This window comes from Balaenoptera physalus (assembly GCF_965194825.1).
Source record: "Balaenoptera physalus genome assembly, chromosome: X".
NCBI classification, from domain to species: domain Eukaryota; kingdom Metazoa; phylum Chordata; class Mammalia; order Artiodactyla; family Balaenopteridae; genus Balaenoptera; species Balaenoptera physalus.
The window spans coordinates 49270081-49290508 of NC_138903.1; the positions used below are offsets into that span (position 1 = coordinate 49270081).

The 20428-nt window shown below is 39.7% G+C and overlaps 1 protein-coding gene across 1 annotated transcript in view; it reads left to right on the plus strand.

Moving 5' to 3' along the window:
• LOC309651843 (G2/mitotic-specific cyclin-B3-like) overlaps positions 1 to 18430 on the plus strand; it is a 56966-nt gene extending 38536 nt beyond the window's left edge. Inside the window, 1 exon segment of the mRNA XM_082444914.1 lies at positions 18144 to 18430. Within this exon segment, the coding sequence (XP_082301040.1) occupies positions 18144 to 18203 (60 nt within the window). The 3' untranslated portion in view covers positions 18204 to 18430.
• Positions 18431 to 20428: the final 1998 nt, after the last annotated feature.

A 20428-nucleotide genomic window follows, 5' to 3' on the forward strand; every position in this document is an offset into this window, starting at 1 on the left:
TTGTAGTTCTTCTTGCTTCTGCTGTCTGCCCTCTGGTGGATGAGGCTATCTAAGAGGCTTATGCAAGTTTCCTGATGGGAAGGTCTGGTGGGGGGTAAAGCTGACTGTTGCTCTGGTGGGCAGAGCTCAGTAATGCTTTAATCCGATTGACTGCTGATGGGTGGGGCTGGGTTCCCTCCCTGTTGTTTGTTGGGCCTGAGGCAACCCAACACTGGAGCCTACCTGGGTTCTTTGTTGGGGCTAATGGCGGACTCTGGGAGGGCATACACCAAGGAGTACTTCCCAGAACTTCTGCTGTCAGTGTCCTTGTCCCCATGGTGAGCGATAGCCACACCCCACCTCTGCAGGAACCCCCCCAACACTAACAGGTAGGTCTCCCTGGTTCAATCTCCCCTGTGGTCACTGCTCCTTCCCCTGGGTCCTAATGTGCACACTACGTTGTGTGTGCCATGCAAGAGTGGAGTCTCTGTTTCCCCCAGTTCTGTCAAAGTCCTGCAATAAAATCCCAGTAGCCTTCAAAGTCTGATTCTCTAGGAATTTTTCCTCCCCTTGCCGGACCCCCAGGTTGGGAAGCCTGACATGGGGCTCAGAACCTTAACTCCAGTGGGTGGACTTCTGTGGTATAAGTGTTCTCCAGCCTGTGAGTCACCTACCCAGCAGTTGTGGCATTTGATTTTACTGTGATTGCGCCCCTCCTACCATCTCATTTTGACTTCTCCTTTGTCTTTTGATGTGGGTATCTTTTTTGGTGAGTTCCAGTGTCTTCCTGTCGATGACTGTCCAGCAGCTAGTTGTGATTCTGGTGTTCTCACAAGAGGAAGTGAGAGCACGTCCTTCTACGCCACCATATTGGTTCCAATCTTAAATTTTATTTATTTATTTATTTTATACAACAGGTTCTAATCAGTTATCTACTCTATACATATCAGTGTATATATGTCAATCCTAATCTCCCAATTCATCCCACCATCACCACCCTTTTTTTTTTAAATTTTATTTATTTATTTATTTTTATACAGCAGGTTCAGTGAAAAGGTGTTGACAAGAAGTTTGGAGAAACCCATGAACTTTTGTCATGAACTCCCATCATAATTTCTTCCAGTTGCTTTATCTCTTTGGTCCTGGTTTTCCTTGTTAATAAGTCAAAGGCTATTGGACAAAATGATCTTCCCAGCATCTCTACTCCTGACAGTAAGCATGGAACAAGAAGCCTTGATGCTACTTGAAGAGTTGAGGCTAACGGCTGTGGGAAGATGGCGAGGATCATCTGTGGGATTTCCATGGAGAAATGAGTCCTTTGGAAACACTAGAAAATGAAACCTTTCTCTATACTGTATCCAGGTTCCCTGTTGCACATCTTTTTCTTTTTAGTGGCTTCCTTTCAACCTTCAATCTGGAGGGCTATAAAATTCTTCAGGGATGAAGCACATGTGCTTTGCTTCATATTTGTATCCCTAGGGTGTAGCACAGTGCCTGGCCCTTAGCCTCTCAGTAAGACTCTGCTATATGAATAATTTCTTCCAGCCTCCATCAAAATCCACTCTCAAGAAGGAAATATGTAAGCAAATTCATACTAAGGTATAAATGGCTGATAACCATTTAAATGATGGCCCATATACTAATAGGACATTTTCTTATAAGGAATGAAATAGCCCTTTGCTAAAAACAAAATCCAGTTCTAATAGTGGCATACATAGAACTGAAGGAGGTGTCAAGATTGTAGCAGTGACATTTCCAGCTGGCTTTCTAGTCACTATTATCATTTTCTCCTAAAAGGACCCCTCAATTCCCACCTCAAGGCTAAATCTTGCCTCATTCTCTATAACAAACACTGTCTCTTCGCAGTGAAAACTTCTGGAGCCCCGCTTTAACATTCTGGGCTCAGCGTTGGGCTCTGCTTGCTTCTAAATTGGTTCTGGATCTTTCTAGTCCATTTCACAGAACTAGACTTTTGTCTCATTTCTTCAGCCTGGATATCTACCATGACGATATGTCTTCTCCCCTGGATGCTCTCAGATTAGAACTCTGTGTTTGTCTCTTTCCAGTATATCCTAACGTCTCTTCCCAATCTGATTACCCATGGGGTCAAGTTTTGGCTTCCATAGCTAGTTTAGTACCTGAAGTCTTGCTCTCTGTTGTGCCCTCCCTTCGTTCAAGCACTATGCCTAAGAGGGAGGTGGATGCTGTCTGGCCAGTTTAGGTCACAGGAGGCCCAGCCCTGTGGTCAGGAGGGGCAGATGGTTTCAGCTCCAACCAAACTGCAAGGATGATAGGTTCTCTGCAGGATAAAGGGGTTCTCTTACCAGAGCAGGGCAAAGAGAGTCTGAGCTAGAACAATCACAGTCAGATATCCATTTTAGGGATCAGGTGAATAAAGGGGCTGTATTGCATATTTGCCTAGATCCCCAACACATTTTTGCTCACTTCAGTGAGAATTTAAAGGTAAGAGTGGGGGCAGGAGTGGGGGTAAGGAATCATGCTGGGTCACATCTCCGTGTGAAAGAGTTTGTTCCAAATGTTCCCCTTGTCCTCCTCTTGACCCAGGTCATAGAACACTTTGGAGAGCAAGTCAGAAAGCCTAAAATGGGAGAGTCTCAAAATAGGGCAGAGAGGAGTATCAAGAGCCAGGGAGATACTCCCAGCCTGCTCTACAGCGTGACCCTAGGCCAAGGGCCAGCCTGAGGATTGCCATGTCTGCATGCCAATGGACGCTAGGTTCTGGCACTCATCTCCGAGCAGCCGAGCATGTGTGGGGGTCTTTCCTTCCCTGTTTATCTGCTTCCTCTCTCCTGAGTGCCTTTCCACTCGAATAGCTATCCACAGCGCTTTCCTCAGAAGTCTCCTCTCTCCTCGGGCAAGGTGGCTTTGTCCCCTTGACCCCGCAGAGTAGGCTCTCTAAGGACAGTTGTGCTTAACACATCTGGACAGAATTCACAATCACACTTTGACAAATGCTGCCATTTTACTGAAAAGCACAGTCTGTATGCCAACCTAAGGGCAGAAATGAAACTCTAAACCAACACAAGCACATTCCAAGTCAGTAGTATCATGAAAAAGGACCGTATCATAAAACATTTGTGTATTGTAGCTTAAATTCAACCGCAGTAGGACGTTTTAGCTGTTTCTGGGGGACAGGTTTTGCTTAACAAGAAACTGAATACTCTCTTCTCTTCCCACCAGAAGCCCCGTCCCCACTAGTTTCTAAGAGCCAACCTGTCATTAGCTTCAGCAAACGAATAATGATCCTCAGTGGCTGTGATCACTTCAGGGTTTTCCTCTGATCGTATCCTTCCTAGTCTTTGAAAATCATGTTTGTGATAATTACCCATCTTGTGTGCGTTCCTTAATGCCCATGACTTTGCAATTAGTGTTGAAGGAAGGGACCATCACACCTATGCATCCATCAAGCTGTCAGCGAGTATGTCTCCCCAGGCTCCTTTAACACCTTCTGTCAAAGAGCTTCTTGCTTTATTTCACAGGTGCTTCTCTGCTTTTTCATGTACCAGCTCCATTCATGGCCAGGCTCTATAAAACAGCAATTTGAGTGTAAGAAATACTGCTCACCAGAAAGTTCTTGCTGGTCACAATGCACATGTTTCCCTTTCCTCAGCCCCTCACCCTTAGTCTCCCCAGACAAACTCTTGTTCCCTCCTCAAAATCTGTGTGGCCTGGTTTTAGCCACCAGTAGCTGAGACTGTGTCAGCAGTTAGACATTTTCCCCGCCTCTGGCATTCAGTTGTAACAGTGATCTCTGTCTCCAAATTAATGGCCTGCTGTTGTCGGAACCAGAATCCTTCTGAACGGTGGGGTTTCTCCTGCCTTGATGTTGGGACATTCACAAGTACCCCTCAAGAAAAATGGGATGATGTTTGCTATGTGTTTCTGTCTGTTCGGCAGGGGAACAGCTTCTCAGTGACTCTTAAAGCCTGGTGTCTTAGAAGCAAAAGTCTAGACTGACAGGAGGAGCCTGCTGAGTGCTAAAGAATTTGGAGACTCCTGTCTCCGATTCAGGTGCCTTTCTGTGAAAAGCTCAGACCCTATGTGTGTGTGTGTGTGTGTGTGTGTATACACACATACACGTACATACACATATACACAATGGAATATCACTCAGCCATAAAAAAGAATGAAATAATGCCATTTGCAGCAACATGAATGCAAGTAGAGATTATCACACTAAGTGAAGTAAGTCAGAAAGAGAAATACAAATACCATATGATATCACTTTTATGTGGAATCTAAAATATGACACGAACTTATCCATGAAACAGAAACAGACTCACAGACATAGAGAAGAGACTTGTGGTTGCCAAGGGGGATGGGGGAGGGCGGAGAGATGGAGTGGGAGTTTGGGATTAGCAGATGTAAACTATTATACATAGAATGGATAAACAACAAGGTCCTGTTGTATAGCACAGGGAATGATATTCAATATCCTGTGATAAACCATAATGGAAAAGAGTATGAAAAAGAATGTATATATATGTATAACTGAATCACTTTGCTGTACAGGAGAAATTAACACAGCATTGTAAATCAACTATACTTCAATAAAATTAAAAAAAAAAAAAAAAGCTCAGACCCTAAATCCTTCAGCAATCCCAAGCTGCTCTAATCATCCAAGCTTGCAATTATGATACTTTTTATTATTTTTTTTGTTTTTGTGCATGTATTGTACAAATTAAGCACTGATAAATATTTACAAGGCACAGACTCACAAATAGTATTTTATCCTCTTTATTCTAGGTTATTATAATTTTACAATCATATCTTTATTTTTAGACTTCATGGGATAGTATAACAAAAATAAATTCTGGCAATGAAAATGAGCTGTGTTTCAAACCTCCATATGCCAACTACCATACCTCCTTCCAACTGTGAATAAGGAATGTTATATTATGCATAAAGCATTTCATATAATGTTTTGATATAGTTACAATTCAGGTATTCATAACTATGTAAAGCACTTGTTTAAATTGTGAGGGTCTCCTAGGAACTGAATCTGGGGAAGGATAGGATGGGGGGACACACACAGTGAGAAGATTTCCCCTTCTGGCATCACTACAATTATGATACTTTTGAATTTTTCTTTAGCCCATTTATTCCCAGCTACTACAGCACAATGGCATGACTCCTGTTCTTCATAGGAGAAATTTAGGCACCCAGCAAGCATCAGGCAGATGTGGGAACAGAGCAAACTTTGTGAATTGCAGGCTAACTTCTGTCTTGCCACCTCTGTGTGTGGATTAGGCCAATGGACCTCGGCAGAGATATTGAGACAGGGCTGGCTAATGTTGGACAAGCATTTGAAGAGAAGGTGGTGGTTGGTACGTGCACCCCTCCTTGTGAGGTCCTCCCCCATTTTCCTGGGACTCCCTCCTTCTGTCTCCTGAAGCACCCCTGATACAATCCAACATGCCCTCAGGGCAGGAAATGACCTAACAAAATGAGCTGGATAAAGCTATAGCTGGAAAGCAATTGCTTAAGGATTTTCCCCACTGAGGGATATTTACAAGACCAAAAAGACTTTTTTGGGGATGTATTTCTTAAAGTTAAAAAAAGTTATTTTGAAATAATTATATACTTAGAGGAAATTGCAAAAATAGTACAAGTTCATCCTTCACCCAGCTTCCCCCAATATCACAGCTGTAGAGTAATATCAAAATTAGGAAACTGACATTGGTACATTACTCTTAATTAGACTACGGACCACATTCAGTTTTCACCATTAACAAAAACCGTGTGTGTGTGTGTGTGTGTGTGTGTGTGTGTGTGTGTGTGTGTGTGTGTGGTTCTATGCCACTACCACAAGCAAGATACAGAAGTGGTTCCCATCACCACAAAAGAACCCCCTAATATTACCTCTTTGTACATATTCACTCTACCCCCAACTCTTCTCCAGACTGGCTGCACCATTTTACATTCCCACTAGCAATGTATAGAGATCCAATTTGTCTGTGTCCTCACCAGCATGTGTTATTTATCACTATTTTTTATTTCAACTGATATCTCATTGCAGTCTTAATTTACATTTCCCTAATGGCTAGTGGTGTTGAATATGTTTTCAGACACTTATTTGCCATCCGTATCTCCTCTTTGGTGAAATGAATGTTCATGTCTTTTGCCAAGTTTCTAGTTGGATTGTTTCCTCTTTTTTTTATTGTTGAGTTCTGAGAGTTCTTTATATATTCTAGATATAAGGCCTTCACTGGGTATGTGGCTGGCAAATATTTTCTCCCAGTCTGTAACTTGCCATTTCATCTTCTTAACAGTCCTTCAATGAAACAAATGTCTTTAATTTTGATAAAGTCCAATTCATCAATTTTTCCTTTTAAGGACTGTGCTTTTCATGTCAAGTCTAAGAACTCTTCACCTAGTCCTAGGTCCCAAAGAGTTTTTCCTATATTTTGTTTCTAAAAGTTTTAGAGTTTTACATTTTACATTCACTCCTTGATCCATTTTGAGTTGATTTTTGTAAGGTTTGAGGTTTAGGTCAAGGTTCATTTTTTTGCTTATGAATATCCTATTGCTCCATTTGTTGAAAGGCTATCCTTCCTCCATTGGATTGCTTTTGCATCTTTGTCAAAAATCAGCTGGCTGTATTTGTGTGAGTCTATATGAGATTTTGATTTTGTTCCGTTGATCTATGCCCATCTCCCTGCTAAGACAATAATTACCTTGATTACTGCAGCTATATAGTAAGCCATCAGGTAAGATCCCTCCCAATTTACTCTTCTTTTTAAAGATTATTTTAGTTTAATATTTTAAAAATTAAAAATTAGGTATGTCTTATTTAAAATTTTATTTTAATATTGCTATTCTAGGGCTTGTACCTTTCCATATACATTTTAGAATAAGCTTTTTTGTGTCTCCAAAAAAACTTCAGTAGGAATTGCATTAAACCTATAGATCTATTCGGAGAGAATTGACATCTACAATATTCTCAGTCTTCCAATCTATGAACATATGTTTCTCCATTTATTTAGGTCTTTGATTTCTCTCATCAGCGTTTTGTAATTTTCAGCATACAGATCCTGTACATGCTTTTAGGTTTATATCTATTTAATTTTCTTTAGCACACACCATAAATGGTATATTTTTTAATATATATATATAAATTTATTTATTTATGGCTGCATTGGGTCTTCGTTGCTGCCCGCAGGCTTTCTCTAATTGAGGCGATCAGGGGATACTCTTCGTTGTGGTGCACGGGCTTCTCATTGTGGTGGCTTCTCTTGTTGCGGAGCTCGGGCTCTAGGCACACGGCCTTCAGTAGTTGTGGCATGCGGGCTTAGTTGCTCCGCGGCATGTGGGATCTTCCCGGACCAGGGATTGAACCCATGTCCCCTGCATTGGCAGGCAGATTCTTAACCACTGTGCCACCAGGGAAGTCCCTGGTATTGTGTTTTAAATTTTTCTTTCCACAAGTATGTTGTTAACATATAGAAATGTGATTGATTTTTAAGTGTTGATCTTGTGTTCTGAAACCTTGCTGAACTCATAAGTTCTAGGAGGGTTTTGTTTTGTTTTAGATTCCTTAGGATTTCATACAGTATAGACATCTGCAAATAGGGACAGTTTTATTTTTTCTTTTAAAAAATATGTATCTCTTTTATTTATTCTATTTTTTGGGTCTTATTTCAGTGGCTAGAACTTCCAGTAGAATGTTGAATGAGAGTGGTGAGATGCATACATCCTTGCCTTGTTCCCGATCTTAGAGGGGAAGCATTCAGTCTTTCACAATTAAATACAATATTAACTGTAAGTTTTTGTAAGTACTGTTTACCAAGTTGAGGAAATTTCCTTCTATTTCTAGTTTTCTGAGGGTTTTTTTTTTAAATCATGAATGAATGTTGGATTTTGCAGATGCTTTTTCTGCCTCAATATCTCTTCTTGGTGAACTGATCCTTTTATCATTATATAATGTCCCTCTTTGTTTCTAGTAATTTTCTTTGCTCTGGAGTCTAATGTTAATATAGTCAGTTCTGCTTTTTAAAAAGACATAATGTGTTGTACATATTTTTCCATTCTTTTACTTTTCTGTGGTTGTATTCGAAGTGAGTTTCTTGTAGACAAGATATGGTTTGATTAAATTTTTTAATCCACTTTGCTAATCTCTGTCTTTCAATTGGTGAACTTAAACTGTCTATATTTAAGGTAATTACTGATAGGTTAGGGCTTAAGTCTGCCATTTTATTATATTTACATAGTCATAAATATGTCAACACTGAATATTGCTTTAACCCCAAACCATGTTATAACTATGCTGGGAAGGTGGAAGGGAAACTTTTGTGTGCAGAATGCTGGAAGAGGAGAGGTAGATATCGTCTTCTGTAGTAGGAAGTCAACTCACAATAAATAAAATTGAAAATAAATAAGAAATATCAGTATAATGATAAAAGATGTAAATAGTTTAAGGGAATAGTTAAAAGGGTTGAATATGGGGCATCCATGGTGGCACAGTAGTTAAGAATCTGCCTGCCAATGCAGGGGACACAGGTTCAAGCCCTGGTCCGGGAAGATCCCACATGCTGTGGAGCAACTAAACCCGTGCCCAACAACTCCTGAGCCCGTGTGCCACAACTACTGAGGACCACGTGCCTAGAACCCATGCTCCACAACAAGAGAAGCCACCACAATGAGAAGCCCGTGCACCGCAATGAAGAGCAGCCCCCGCTCGCCTCAACTAGAGAAAGCCTGTGTGCAGCAACAAAGACCCAATGCAGCCAAAAATAAATAAATAAATAAATTTATTTTTTACAAGAAGAGTTGAATGTGGTTGCCTCTGGGGAATGAAGATCAGGGATGGGAAGGGGTAGAGCAAGAAATTGCTTTCTTAAAAAGCTTTGTAGTAAGTACCATTTGTCTTTTAGAACTTTATATTGCTTGTTAAAAATATAATTAGTAAATCTAAATTTAAGAAATACTGAAGTCTTTCTTAGTGCAGTTTTCATCAACCCTGGCTGCCCACTGGAGTTGCCCAGGGGAACTTTTAAAAAATATCAATTTTCAGGCCCCAACCTATACCAATTAATTGGGTCTGGGGTTCAGGCATCAATATTCAAAAATTATTTCCCAGGTTATTTGAATGTGTATCTAGGGTTGAGGATGGCTGGTTTAGAACATCTATTAACAGTAGACCTTTGGTAAAATGTTAGCGGCAGTGAGAAAGGTAAAACATGAAGCTCTTACCATCTTCAAGTCAACCCATTTATTGGAGATTGGTAGATCAGACACTTTTGGGAAGCCTTGCTTGAGAGAAATCAAACACAAGCTACATATTTGTAGATGGTGAAGCAGAGAGAGCTAAAGGGCATTAGGAATGCAATTTTGGGCCTTCTGGGTTTACTTCATGTGATTAAAACTAACCAGAGGCTATGACAATTACATTTTCTCAGTCCATAGAGGAAAGCAGAAGAGAAGGAAAGAAGAAAACATAATTCCTAAATTTAGGGTATTTTGTAGTCATTACAATATGACCTGAAATAAGTTATTATACAAAGTGGCCCATGATACATTCTCAACTCCTCTATTTGGGCCTCCATCACCATTTGGCAGTCATAATTAATGGACTAAGATACCAAGATAGAAGACATTGAAGCTGTGTCTGCAGAAGAACATGGGACAAAGACAAGAAACACGAAGAAGGTCCATTTTGTACAGGTGTCCAGAAGCATATACATTCAGGAAGGCTTCAAAAGTTAAAAGATATGCTTCACTCATCACAAGAGGTAACTAGAAAATGTGCCCTTAAAGGGAATTATAGGATTTTTAAAAACTGTACAATTTAGTGGTTTTTTTTTTTTTAGTATATTCACAAAGTTGTACTACCATCACTACTACCTAATTGTAGAATATTTTCATCCTCCTCTAAAGAAACCCAGTACCCATTAACAGTTATTTCCCCTTCTCCCCTCCTCCCAGGCCCTGGCAATCACTAATCTATCTTCTGTCTCTAAGGATTTGCTTATTTTGGCCATTTCATATAAATGGAATCATAAAATATGTAGTCCTTTGTGCCTGGCTTCTTTCACTTTGCATAATGTGTTCAAGGTTCACCCATGTTGTGCCATGTATTAGTACTTCATTCTTCATTATGGCTGAAAAATATAATGATATACGACATTCTGTTTATCCATTCATCAGCTGATGGATATTTAGGCTATTTCCACTTTTTTTTTAATGATTAATTGAAACGCATTTATTGGTTCTAAGGAAAAAATGTGATTTTTTTCTCCCTTTCAATAATCATTTTTGTTTCTGAGATGGTTTTTGTGACAGATGTATTTTTTTAAACATCTTTATTGGAGTATAATTGCTTTACATTGTTGTGTTTGTTGCTGCTGAATAACAAAGTGAGTCAGCTATACGTATACATATATCCCCATATCCCCTCCCTCTTGCGACTCCCTCCCACCCTACATATCCCACCCTTCTAGGTGGTCACACAGCACCGAGCTGATCTCCCAATGCTATGCAGGTGCTTCCCACTAGCTATCTATTTTACATTTGGTAGTGTATATATGTTCATGCCACTCTCTCACTTCGTCTCAGCTTACCCTTGCCCCTCCCTGTGTCTTCAAGTCCATTCTCTATGTCTGTGTCTTTATTCCTGTCCTGCCCCTAGGTTCTTCAGAACCCTTTTTTTTTTTAGATTCCATATATATGTGTTAGCATATGGTATTTGTTTTTCTCTTTCTGATTTACTTCACTCATATGACAGATTCTACATCCATCCACCTCGATACAAATAACTCAATTTCGTTTCTTTTTAGGACCGAGTAATATTCCATTGTATATAAGTGCCACATCTTCTTTATACATTCATCTGTCAGTGGACACTTAGGTTGCTTCCATGTCCTGGCTATTGTAGATACAGCTGCAATGAACATTTTGGTACATGACTCTTTTTGAATTATGGTTTTTTCACGGTATACATCCAGTACTGGGATTGCTGGGTTGTATGGTAGTTCTATTTTTAGTTTTTAAGGAACCTCCATACTGTTCTCCATAGTGGCTATATCAGATTACATTCCCACCAACAGTGCAAGATGGTTCCCTTTTCTCCACACCCTCTCCAGCATTTACTGTTTGTAGAAATTTTGATGATGGCCATTCTGACAGGTGTGAGGTGATACATCATTGTAGTTTTGATTTCCATTTCTCTAATGATTAGTGATGCTGAGCATCCTTTCATGTGTTTGTTGGCCATCTGTATATCTTCTTTGGAGAAATGTCTATTTAGGTCTTCTGCCCATTTTTGGATTGGGTTTGTTTTTTTGATATTGAGGTGCATGAGCTGCCTGTATATTTTGGAGATTAATCCTTGGTCAGTTGCTTCCTTTGCAACAATTTTCTCCGATTCTGAGGGTTGTCTCTTTGTCTTGTTTATGGTTTCCTTTGCTGTGCAAAAGCTTTTAAGCTTTTAAGGTTCATTAGGTCCCACTTGTTTATTTTTGTTTTTATTTCCATTTCTCGAGGAGGTGGGTCAAAAAGGATCTTGCTGTGATGTATGTCATACAGTGTTCTGCCTATGTTTTCCAATAAGAGTTGTATAGTGTCTGGCCTTACATTTAGGTCTTTAATCCATTTTGAGGTTATTTTTGTGTATGGTGTTACGGACTGTTGTAATTTCATTATTTTATATGTAGCTATCCAGTTTCCCAAGCACCACTTATTGAAGAGGCTGTCTTTTCTCCATTGTATATTCTTGCCTCCTTTATCAAAAATAAGGTGACCATATGTGCGTGGGTTTATCTCTGGGCTTTCTATCCTATTCCATTGATCTATATTTCCATTTTTTGCCAGTGCCATACTGTCGGGATTAATGTAGCTTTGTGGTATAGTTTGAAGTCAGGGAGCCTGATTCCTCCAGCTCCGATTTCCTTTCTCAAGATTGTTTTGGTTATTCAGAGTCTTTTGTGTTTCCATATAAATTCTGAAATTTTTTTCTACTTCTGTGAAAAATGTCATTGGTACTTTGATAGGGATTGCATTGAATCTGTGTATTGCTTTGGATAGTATAGTCATTTTCACAATGTTGATTCTTCCAATCCAATAACACAGTATATCTCTCCATCAGTTTGTATCATCTTTAGTATCTTTCATCAGTGTCTTTTTTTTTTACCATCTTTATTGGAGTATAATTTCTTTACAATGGTGTGTTAGTTTCTGCTTAATAACAAAGTGAATCAGTTATACATATATATATGTTCCCATAAGTCTTCCCTCTTGCGCCTCCCTCCCTCCCAACTTCCCTATCTCACCCCGCTAGGTGGTCACAAACCACCGGGCTGATCTCCCTGTGCTATGCGGCTCCTTCCCACTAACTATCTATTTTGAGTTTGGTAGTGTATATATGTCCATGCCACTCTCTCACTTTGTCACAGCTTCCCCTTCCCCTTCCCCATATCCTCAAGTTCATTCTCTAGTAGGTCTGCATCTTTATTCCTGTCTTGCCCCTAGGTTCTTCTGATCATTTTTTCTTCTTTTTTCTTCTTTTTTTTCTTAGATTCCATATATATGTGTTAGCATATGGTATTTGTTTTTCTCTTTCTGACATACTTCATTCTGTATAACAGTCCATAGGTCCATCCACCTCACTACAAATAACTCAGTTTCATTCCTTTTTATGGCTGAGTAATATTCCATTTTATATATGTGCCACATCTTCTTTATCCATTCATCTGCTGATGGACACTTAGGTTGCTTCCATGTCCTGGCTATTGTAAATAGAGCTGCAGTGAACATTTTGGTACATGACTCTTTTTGAATTATGATTTTCGCAAGGTATATGCCCAGAAGTGGGATAGCTGGGTCGTATCGTAGTTCTATTTTTAGTTTTTTAAGAAACCTCCATACTGTTCTCCATAGTGGCTGTACCAATTTACATTCCCACCAACAGTGCAAGAGGGTTCCCTTTTCTCCACACCCTCTCCAGCATCTATTGTTTCTAGATTTTTTGATGATGGCCATTCTGACTGGTGTGAGATGATATCTCATTGCAGTTTTGATTTGCCTTTCTTTAATGATTAATGATGTTGAGCATTCTTTCATATGTTTGTTGGGAATCTGTATATCTTCTTTGGAGAAATGTCTATTTAGGTCTTCTGCCCATTTTTGGATTGGGTTGTTTGTTTTTTTGTTATTGAGCTGCATGAGCTGCTTGTAAATCTTGGAGATTAATCCTTTGTCAGTTGCTTCATTTGCAAATATTTTCTCCCATTCTGAGGGTTGTCTTTTGGTCTTGTTTATGGTTTCCTTTGCTGTGCAAAAGCTTTTAAGCTTTTAAGGTTCATTAGGTCCCACTTGTTTATTTTTGTTTTTATTTCCATTTCTCTAGGAGGTGGGTCAAAAAGGATCTTGCTGTGATCTATGTCATAGAGTGTTCTGCCTATGTTTTCCTCTAAGAGTTTGATAGTGTCTGGCCTTACATTTAGGTCTTTAATCCATTTTGAGCTTATTTTTGTGTATGGTGTTAAGGAGTGTTCTAATTTCATACTTTTACATGTAGCTGTCCAGTTTTCCCAGCACCACTTATTGAAGAGGCTGTCTTTTCTCCACTGTATATGCATGCCTCCTTTATCAAAGATAAGGTGACCATATGTGCGTGGGTTTATCTCTGGTCTTTCTATCCTGTTCCATTGATCTATATTTCTGTTTTTGTGCAAGTATCATACTGTCTTGATTTCTGTAGCTTTGTAGTATAGTCTGAAGTCAGGGAGCCTGATTCCTCCAGCTCCATTTTTCGTTCTCAAGATTGCTTTGGCTATTCGGGGTCTTTTGTGTTTCCATACAGAGTGTGAAATTTTTTGTTCTAGTTCTGTGAAAAATGCCAGTGGTAGTTTGATAGGTATTGCTTTGAATTGGTATATTGCTTTGGGTAGTAGAGTCATTTTCACAATGTTGATTCTTCCAATCCAAGAACATGGTATATCTCTCCATCTATTTGTATCATCTTTAATCTCCTTCATCAGTGTGTTATAATTTTCTATATATAGGTCTTTAGTGTCCTTAGGTAGGTTTATTCCTAGATATTTTATTCTTTTTGTTGCAATGGTAAATGGGAGTGTTTTCTTAATTTCACTTTCAGATTTTTCATCATTAGTGTATAGGAATGCCAGAGATTTCTGTGCATTAATTTTGTATCCTGCTACTTTACCAAATTCATTGATTAGCTCTAGTAGTTTTCTGGTAGCATCTTTAGGATTCTCTATGTATAGTGTCATTTCATCTGCAAACAGTGACATCTTTACTTCTTCTTTTCCGATTTGGATTCCTTTTATTTCTTTTTCTTCTCTGATTGCTGTGGCTAATACTTCCAAAAGTATGTTGAATAATAGTGGGGAGAGTGGGCAACCTTGTCTTGTTCCTGATCTTAGTGGAAATGCTTTCAGTTTTTCACCATTGTGGACGATGTTGGCTGTGCGTTTATCCTATATGGCCTTTATTATGTTGAGGAGAGTTCCCTCTATGCCTACTTTCTGCAGGGATTTTATCATAACTGGGTGTTGAATTTTGTCAAGAGCTTTTTCTGCATCTATTGATATGATAATATGGTTATTCTCCTTCAATTTGTTAATATGGTGTATCACGTTGATTGTTTTGCATATATTGAAGAATCCTTGCATTCCTGGAATAAACCCCACTTGATCATGGTGTATGATCCTTTTAATGTGCTGTTGGGTTCTGTTTGCTAGTATTTTGTTGAGGATTTTTGCATCTATTTTCATCTGTGATATTGGTCTGTAGTTTTCTTTCTTTGTGACATCTTTGTCTGATTTTGGTATCAGGGTGATTGTAGCCTCATAGAATGAGTTTGGGAGTGTTCTTCCTTCTGCTATATTTTGGAAGAGTTTGAGAAGGATAGCTGTTAGCTCTTCTCTAAATGTTTCATAGAATTCGCCTGTGAAGCCATCTGGTCCTGGGCTTTTGTTTGTTGGAAGATTCTTAATCACAGTTTCAATTTCAGTGCTTGTGATTGGTCTGTTCATATTTTCTATTTCTTCCTGGTTCAGTCTTGAAAGGTTGAGCTTTTCTAAGAATTTGTCCATTTCTTCCAGGTTGTCCATTTTATTGGCATAGAGTTCTTTATAGTAATCTCTCATGATCCTTTGTGTTTCTGCAGTGTTAGTTGTTACTTCTCCTTTTTCATTTCTAATTCTATTAATTTGAGTCTTCTCCCTTTTTCTCTTGATGAGTCTGGCTAATGGTTTATCAATTTTGTTTATATTCTCAAAGAACCAGCTTTTAGTTTTATTGATCTTTGCTATCGTTTCCTTCATTTCTTTTTCATTTATTTCTGATCTGATCTTTATGATTTCTTTCATTCTGCTAACTTTAGGTTTTTTTTTCTTCTTTCTCTAATTGCTTTAGGTGCAAGGTTAGCTTGTTTATTTGAGATGTTTCCTGTTTCTTGAGGTAGGCTTGTATTGCTATAAACTTTCCTCTTAGAACTGCTTTTGCTGCATCCCATAGGTTTTTGGGTCGTTGTGTCTCCATTGTCATTTGTTTCTAGGTATTTTTTGATTTCCCCTTTGATTTCTTCAGTGATCACTTGGTTATTAAGCAGTGTATTGTGTAGCCTCCATGTGTTTCTGTTTTTTACAGATCTTTTCCTCTAATTGATATCTAGTCTCATAGCATTGTGGTCGGAAAAGATACTTGATACGATTTCAATTTTCTTAAATTTACCAAGGCTTGATTTGTGACCCAAGATATGACCTATCCTGGAGAATGTTCCATGAGCACTTGAGAAAAATGTGCATTCTGTTGTTTTTGGGTGGAATGTCCGATAAATATCAATTAAGTCCAACTTGTTTAATGTATCACTTAAAGCTTGTGTTTCCTTAATGATTTTTATTTTGGATGATCTGTCCATTGGTGAAAGTGGGGTGTTAAAATCCCCTACTATGATTGTGTTCCTGTCGATTTCCCCTTTTATGGCTGTTAGTATTTGCCTTATGTATTGAGGTGCTCCTATGTTGGGTGCATAAATATTTACAATTGTTATATATTCTTCTTGGATTGATCCCTTGGTCATTATGTAGTGTCCTTCTTTGTCTCTTGTAATAGTCTCTATTTTAAAGTCTATTTTGTCTGATATGAGAATTGCTACTCCAGCTTTCTTTTGATTTCCATTTGCATGGAATATCTTTTTCCATCCCCTCACTTCCAGTCTGTATGTGTCCCTAGGTATGAAGTGGGTGTCTTGTAGACATCATATATACGGGTGTTGTTTTTGTATCCATTCAGCCAGTCTGTGTCTTTTGGTGGGAGTATTTAATCCATTTACATTTAAGGTAATTATTGATATGTATTTTCCTCTTCCCGTTTTCTTAAATGTTTTGGGTTTGTTATTGTAGGTCTTTTCCTTCTCTTGTGTTTCTTGCCTAGAGAAGTTCCTTTAGCATTTGTTGTAAAGCTGGTGTGGTGGTGCTGAACTCTCTCAGCTTTTGCTTGTTTGTAAAGGTTTTAATTTCTCCATCAAATCTGAATGAGATCCTTGCTGGGTAGAGTAATCTTGGTTGTATGTTTTTGTCCTTCATCACTTTAAATATGTACTGCCACTCCCTTCTGGCTTGCAGAGTTTCTGCTGAAAGATCAGCTGTTAACCTTATGGGGTTTCCTTGTGTGTTATTTGTTGTTTTTTCCTTGCTGCTTTTAATACGTTTTCTTTGTGTTTAATTTTTGATAGTCTGATTAATATGTGTCTTGTTGTGTTTCTCCTTGGATTTTTCCTGTATGGGACTCTCTGTGCTTCCTGGACTTGATTAACTATTTCCTTTCCCATATTAGGGAAGTTTTCATCTATAATCTCTTCATATATTTTCTCAGTCCCTTTCTTTTTCTCTTCTTCTTCTGGGACCCCTATAATTCGAATGTTGGTGCATTTAATGTTGTCCCAGAGGTCTCTGAAACTGTCCTCAGTTCTTTTCATTCTTTTTTCTTTATTCTGCTCTGCAGTAGTTATTTCCACTATTTTATCTTCCAGGTCACTTATCCGTTCTTCTGCCTCAGTTATTCTGCTATTGATCCCATCTAGAGTATTTTTAATTTCATTTATTGTGTTTTGCATCCTTGATTGGTTCCTCTTTAGTTCTTCTAGGTCCTTGTTAAATGTTTCTTGCATTTTGTCTATTCTATTTCCAAGATTTTGGATCATCTTTACTCTCATTATTCTGAATTATTTTTCAGGTAAACTGCCTATTTCCTCTTCATTTGTTAGGTCTGCTGGGTTTTTCCCCTGCTCCTTCATCTGCTGTGTGTTTTTCTGTCTTCTCATTTTGCTTATCTTACTGTGTTTGGGGTCTCCTTTTCGCAGGTTGCAGGTTCGTATTTCCCGTAGTTTTTGGTGTCTGTCCCCAGTGGCTAAGGTTGGTTCAGTGGGTTGTGTAGGCTTCCTGGTGGAGGGGACTGGTGCCTGTGTTCTGGTGGATGCGGCTGGATCTTGTCTTTTTGGTGGGCAAGTCTACATCTTGTGGTGTGTTTTGGGGTGTCTGTGGCCTTATTAAGATTTTAGGCAGCCTCTCTGCTAATGGATGGGGCTGTGTTCCTGTCTTGCTAGTTGTTTGGCATAGTGTGTCCAGCACTGTAGCTTGCTGGTCGTTGAATGAAGCTGGGTCTTGGTGTTGAGATGGAGATCTCTGGGAGATTTTCGCCATTTGATATTACATGAAGCTAAGAGGTGTCTTGTGGACCAGTGTGCTGAAGTTGGCTCTCCCACCTCAGAGGCACAGCACTGACTCCTGGCTGGAGCACCAAGAGCCTTTCATCCACATGCCTCAGAATAAAATGGAGAAAAAATGAAAGAAAGAAAGAAAGGGAAAGAAAGAGAGAAAAAAAAGAAACAGAGGAAGAAGATAAAATAATATAAAGTAAGATAAAATAAAATAAAGTTATAATAAAAAGTAAAAAATAATTATTAAGAAAAAATTTTTAAAAGTAAAAACCAAAAAAAAAAAGAGAAAGAAAACAGATATACAGAACCCTAGGACAAATGGTGAAAGCAAAGCTTTACGGACAAAATATGACACAGAAGCATACACATAACACACTCACAAAAAGAGGAAAAGGCGAAAAATTAATATATCTTGCTCCCAAAGTCCACCTCCTCAATTTGGGTTGATTCGTTGTCTATTCAGGTATTCCACAGATGCAGGGTACATCAAATTGATTGTGGAGATTTAATCTGCTGCTCCTGAGGCTGCTGGGAGAGAATTCCCTTTCTCTTCTTTGTTTGCACAGTTCCTGGCATTCAGCTTTGGATTTGGACCCGCCTCTGCTTGTAGGTGGCCTGAGGGCGTCTGTTCTTTGCTCAGAAAGGACGGGGTTAAAGGAGCAGCTGATTCGGGGGCTCTGGCTCTCTCAGGACGGGGGGAGGGAGGGGTACGGATGCGGGGCGAGCCTGCGGCGCCAGAGGCCGGCGTGATGTTGCAGCAGCCTGATACACGCCGTGCGTTCTCCCGGGGACATTGTCCCTGGATCACGGGACCCTGGCAGTGGTGTGCTGCTCAGGATCCCGGGAGGGGAGGTGTGGATAGTGACCTGTGCTTGCACACAGGCTTTTTGGTGGCTGCAGCAGCAGCCTTAGCGTCCTATGCCCGTCTCTGTGGTCCGCGCTGGTAGCCGCGGCTCGCGCCTGTCTCTGTAGCTCCTTTAAGCAGCGCTCTGAATCCCCTCTCCTCGCGCACCAGGAAACAAAGAGGCAAGAAAAAGTCTCTTGCCTCTTCGGCAGCTCGAGACTTTTTCTCGGACTCCCTCCCAGCTAGCCGTGGAGCACTAGCCCCCTTCAGGCTGTGTACACGCCGCCAACCCCAGTCCTCTCCCTGCGATCCAACCGAAGCCCGAGCCTCAGCTCCCAGCCCCCACCCATCCCGGCGGGTGAGCAGACAAGCCTCTCGGGCTGGTGAGTGCTGGTGGGCACCGATCCTTTGTGCAGGAATCTCTCCACTTTGCCCTCCGCACCCCTGTTGCTGCTCTGTCCTCCGTGGCTCCGAAGCTTCCCCCCTCCTCCACCCGCAGTCTCTGCCTGGGAAGGGGCTTCCATTGTGTGGAAACCTTTCCTCCTTCACAGCTCCCTCCCACTGGTGCAGGTTCTGTCCCTATTCTTTTGTCCCTGTTTTTTCTTTTTTCTTTTGCCCTACCCAGGTACCTGGGGAGTTTCTTGCCTTTTGGGATGTCTCAGGTCTTCTGCCAGCAGTTCAGTGGGTGTTCTATAGGAGCAGTTCCACGTGTAGAGGTATTTCTGATGTATCTGTGGGGAGGAAGGTGATCTCCACATCTTACTCTTCTGCCATCTTCCATCTCCTCCTCATCAGTGTCTTATAGTTTTCTGCATAGAGGTTGTTTGTCTCCTTAGGTTGGTTTATTCCTAGGAATTTTATTCTTTTTGTTGCAATGGTAAATGGGAGTGTTTCCTTAATTTCTCTTTCAGATTTTTCATCATTAGTGTATAGGAATGCAAGAGATTTCTGTGCATTAATTTTGTATCCTGCTACTTTACCAAATTCATTGATTAGCTCTAGTAGTTTTCTGGTAGCATTTTAGGATTCTCTATGTGTAGTATCATATCATCTGCAAACAGGGACAGTTTTACTTCTTCTTTTCAAATTTGTATTCCTTTTATTTCTATTTCTTCTCTGATTGCTGTGGCTAAAACTTCCAAAACTATGTTGAATAATACTGCTGCGAGTGGACAACCTTGTCTTGCTCCTGTCTTAGAGAAAATGTTTTCAGTTTTTCACCATTGAGAACAATGTTGGCTGTGGGTTTGTCATATATGGCCTTTATTATGTTGAGGCAAGTTCCCTCTATGCCTACTTTCTGGAGGGTTTTTATCATAATTGGGCGTTGAATTTTGTCAAAAGCTTTTTCTGCATCTATTGAGATTATCATATGATTTTTATCCTTCAATTTGTTAATATGGTGTATCACATTGATTGATTTGCGCATTTTGAAGAATCCTTGCATTCCTGGGATAAAACCCCCTTGATCATGGTGTTTGATCCTTTAAATGTGCTGTTGGATGCTGTTTACTAGTATTATGTTGAGGATTTTGACATCTATGTTCATCAATGATATTGGCCTGCAGTTTTCTTTTTTTGTGACATCTTTTTCTGCTTTTGGTATCAGGGTTATGGTGGACTTTTAGAATGAGTTTGGGGGTGTTCCTCACTCTGCTATATTTTGGAAGAGTTTGAGAAGGATAAATTTTACCTCTTCTCTAAATGTTTGATACAATTCGCCTGAGCAGCCATCTGGTCCTGGGCTTTTGAGTGTTGAAAGATTTTTAATCACAGTCTCAATTTCAGCACTTGTGTTTGGTCTGTTTATATTTTCTATTTCTTCCTGGTTCATTCGCAGAAGGTTGTGCTTTTCTAAGAATTTGTCCATTTCTTCCAGAATGTCCTTATTATTGGCATATAGT